The following is a 4,142-nucleotide window of genomic DNA, read 5'->3' on the forward strand; positions in this document are numbered from 1 at the left end:
GGGGTCATTTGACCCCAGTATTCTTTCCTGCCATGGCAGGGGGTTGGACTAGATGATCTGCTCAGGTCCCTTCCGACCCTAGAAACTATGAAACAGCTGGAGGAAGAGAAGCAGGAAGTGGGGAGCAGGCACGGGCATGGAGGGGCAGTCTCCAGTATCCCCCAAGGTCCCTTCCCCTCCAAACATGCTGGTCCAGCCTGGGGCAGGTGGCACCTCAGCTTTGGATGTTACTTGAATCCAAGAGGAAGCTTTTCTTATTTAATGCTAGTTCGGGGAATATCCTCTTCTTGGATTTGAGTAAATACAGTGGTTAATTGAAGACTTTTTGGAGAGAGGGAACGTATACTGACAAAAAGCAGGTTTTAGTTAATTGTTTAGCTTGTTTGTGAGCATGTCTTAATCTTGTCAATATTTATACACAGTTAAAGCCACATTATCTGGTACTTTACAAGCCAACACGCTCTATTAACCGGCATGCTGGCTTGTAAGGTAAAAGCGAAACTGGAAGTACCCGCTGTGGCACTTAGGGTTTCTCTGAGGCAAAGCAGCCTGTGCTGCCAAGCCCCCACAATAACCATTCTTTTTCCCTTTCTCTTCTGCCCCTGCGAGGGACACGGAGGGGCAGCGACGTGGCGGCAGGGACGGTGACCCTGGATTCCCCATGGGAATAACAAAGCTTTTGCTGTAGTGCTTTTTATTCAAGGATGCTTATTTTAAAATAAGCAAGTCAAATCTGTCTGTTTTCCAAAGGTGGTGTAGTAAGATGCAGGTAGATCTGGAAATGAAACTTAAGCTTCCTAATTCCTGACATTTACATCAGTAAAGACTAGAAAGTGGTGATTTTTTTTCCTTGCAGTTAATGTTTTGTATAGTAAGTACTGCAGAGACTCTAGATCAGCTTAGCAAAATTCACCTGGAATAGAAGCCAGTTTACTTAAGTTTCCTAGTAGGGTATGGTGAAGGAAATGACAGCTCATTTTTAAAAGAACATGAGGAAATCTATGTTGGTTACAGCTTGATTTTTAGTGTCAGTTACCACCAATTTTCAAAGTATGTCGTGCATGTGCAGCTTGATTTTTTTTCAGTTTCAAGTACAGCCAGTTTTCTGTGTGCAAGTTGATTTTTAGTTTTAATTACAGCTAATTTTCAAAGTGTGCATGTGCCTGGGTGTGAATGTTATGTGCCAGTACCAGAAATGTAGATGTGCCTTCTACTAACACTTTCTAAGACTTTAAATCAGGAAAATAAATTAGTCTTGAGTTGGTAGTCTATCCGCAGAAAATTGTGACCTTATGACTATGGGGTGTTTTGGGCGTGTCAGCAGTTTAATTTCTAAATTGTTAAAAGTTTCTTCAATCCATCTGGCTTTTGCACCTAAAATGAAAGCACTTTGAAGAGAAACATCTGGAGCGTGCTTTTTTTTTTTTTATCTCTGTGCATTCCTGGCTGCTGCTGCCATCCTTAATGTAATCTTAGGTAATACTTGTAGAAACAGTCTAAATCGTATTTTTTAAGAATTCAGCTTCACTCCTTTTGAATTGCATAGGAATCCTTTGATATTTTTCCTGCTTTGGTTTATCTATTGAAAACATTGCTCATTCTGATTTAGTGTTTCCTAATGGATTCAAAATAGTTAATATTAGTTAAATTTAACAGATTTCTATAAAGGGGCATACAAGATGACTCTTAGAAAATCAGTCTTAAAAATTGTCTGATAATGCCCCCAAATCAGTACTGTGAACAGATGCTTGCTTGATTCTCTTAACTGTAAAGATGGCAAAAGTTAAAAGTATGAATTTGCTGACTACCAAACATCTTGTGGTTTAAGGTTCTCTGCAGCACAGTTATAAAGAAGTTTGATTTCTGTTTAAATGTGTACAGAACTTCAGGTAACAATAGGTGTGCCTTCTGTGTTTAAGCTTTTTTGACAGGGATTATCCAGATTAAATACTGTGCTCAGGGTTGACATACTGTGAATGTTAACCTGTTCAGCCTCCAAAAGAGAAGGCTGAGGGGGGATCTAGTGGCCTGTTATAAACTAGTCGGGGGGGATCAGCAGGCATTGGGGAAGTGACCAGGAATAATGGTCACAAGCTGGCAGAGGGTAGATTTAGGCTAGATATCAGGAGGCGCTACTTGACGGTCAGGGCGGCTAGGGTCTGAAACCAGCTTCCAAACGAAGTGGTGCAGGCTCCTACCCTGGGGGTTTTTAAGAGGAGGTTAGATGAACACCTAGCTGGGGTCGTTTGACCCCAGTACTATTTCCTGCCATGGCAGGGGGTCGGACTAGATGATCTGCTCAGGTCCCTTCCGGCCCTAGAAACTATGAAATCTTGAAGCCATGGCCTCTTCATGTGTTCTCTTAATTGTTAATTATTCCTGACTTTAGTCAATTTGTTGACTCGCAATGGCTATATATCTTAACTGTGCTGTGGCTAGAGCTCAGTCTTTTATGGAAGGGTAAGCTGTGTCAGAATGAAGTTGTTAATTATTCAAAATTATAGAGGGAGTCTGTTGTGGAGAATCCCAGAAGTCTGATTTTTACTCCTTTGGTTTGAGCAAATTTAGCCATCGTGTTGTGCCTCTTCAGTATTTGACTCTGCAGTGTGATTCTAGCAAAATAGAGATTGTACCTGTAGAGAAAGAAATACTTATTTAGCAATTCAGGAAGCTGTAATAATAAACAGAAATCTAATAAATAAAAAGCAAACTTCCCTTGTAGCTACAGAAACAAATCTAGAATAGTGTTCAGCAGTCTTTTACTGGCTGTAGGCTAGAATGACCCATGTTGGATGAGATGAGGGTATGTGGGCACCAGGACCTGCCCTCAGCTGTTGCTTCTCCTGGTGGTGACATGGGGAGAGCTCCTACCACAGCTAGCTCTTTTCCCCGTGGCTGAACCCCAACATCTCCAGGCCAGATCTGGCCCATGGCTGTAGGCTGCCAACCCTTGATATAGAAAGTTCTATGGAAGAAATATAAGTGAAGGGAGTTTCTGAGCAGGTTGGCAGAAGTCACTTAACAATATGAAACTGACCCGTTTGTTAATCTGGCCAATGTACTGGTTGGTATATCATAACAGTGTATGAAGTAACAGGTATCTAGGTACCATTCAGTGTGAAATTGAAGTGTGAGGTCACATTTTAATCTGTTCATAATGCTAATTATTGTTAATTGCATCTTAACCTCTGCCATAGTAAGGGAAGAAATTGTATTAATCTTAGGTTTTTCTTAACAAATAATTCAGCCAAAACTTTTGGAAGATCCCCATCTAGAAAACAGAGCTACTCATCTAAAAATGAAAACTCTGTGGATGAAAGCTTTGAGGACCTGCTTTTGAAATACAAGCAGATTCAACTTGAGCTTGAATGCATTAATAAAGATGAAAAACTTGCGCAGAATAACAAAGAAGAAACTGAGCATCAAGATGGTGCTGAAACAGCAGACACTGAGGACCAAGTAGCTGTAGAAGAAGATGTCAGTATTACAAAGGATGCTATAAAAGAAGTATCTCCTGAGGAGAAAAATCAAGTTATAACCTTTCAGGCATTTGAACTGAAACCTCTCAGACAAAAACTGACTACACCAGCTGAGAGGAGCAGGTTGAAAAAACTTAAAGATGGAACAAAACAACTGTCACAAAAATCTGAACTTGGAGAATCTAGTCAAGGTAACTATGATATATTTCCCCATCTGCTTTAGCCTGCCAAAAGATCTTTCACATTTTACTAGGTATTTCAGAATATTGGACCTAGTAAGAATTGGAACATCTAGACATTTTAAATCTTGAATCTTTCAGTGTATTTTCAACACCATAAAGATTTTGGGAGTTGGATCCAGAATATAAAAATTGTGATAAATGTCTTTTATTCCATTTAGAATAAGTTTTTGAGAGCGAGTTGTCTGTGCAGAGGGTTGAGGAAGAGAACAAGACAGATGAGATGATTGCTTTTTAGTGTCAAAAGTTTAAACGAAGATGGTAGTACTCCAAACGTTTTCAATTTTAATATTGTGGTGGGGGGGAGGATGTGGGCATGCTAGAAGGGAGGAATAGGCTGCAATCGGACCTAGGCAGGTTACAAGGGTGGGCGGATGAGAATAGGATGGGTTTCCAGGAGGAGCATGGGGGAAGGGAGCTCACC

At 40.6% G+C, this 4,142-nt stretch overlaps 1 protein-coding gene across 1 annotated transcript in view; it reads left to right on the top strand.

The window, feature by feature from the left end:
- The window catches only part of ZFC3H1 (zinc finger C3H1-type containing), a 62,073-nt gene that overhangs the window by 3,447 nt on the left and 54,484 nt on the right, over positions 1-4,142 (top strand). The window contains exon 3 of the mRNA XM_019543936.1: positions 3,248-3,670. Within this exon, the coding sequence (XP_019399481.1) occupies positions 3,248-3,670 (423 nt within the window). The remainder of the gene's footprint in view (positions 1-3,247; positions 3,671-4,142) is intronic.

The sequence above is a fragment of the Crocodylus porosus genome, unplaced genomic scaffold, assembly GCF_001723895.1.
Source record: "Crocodylus porosus isolate Cpor-Errol unplaced genomic scaffold, CroPor_comp1, whole genome shotgun sequence".
NCBI lineage: Eukaryota > Metazoa > Chordata > Crocodylia > Crocodylidae > Crocodylus > Crocodylus porosus.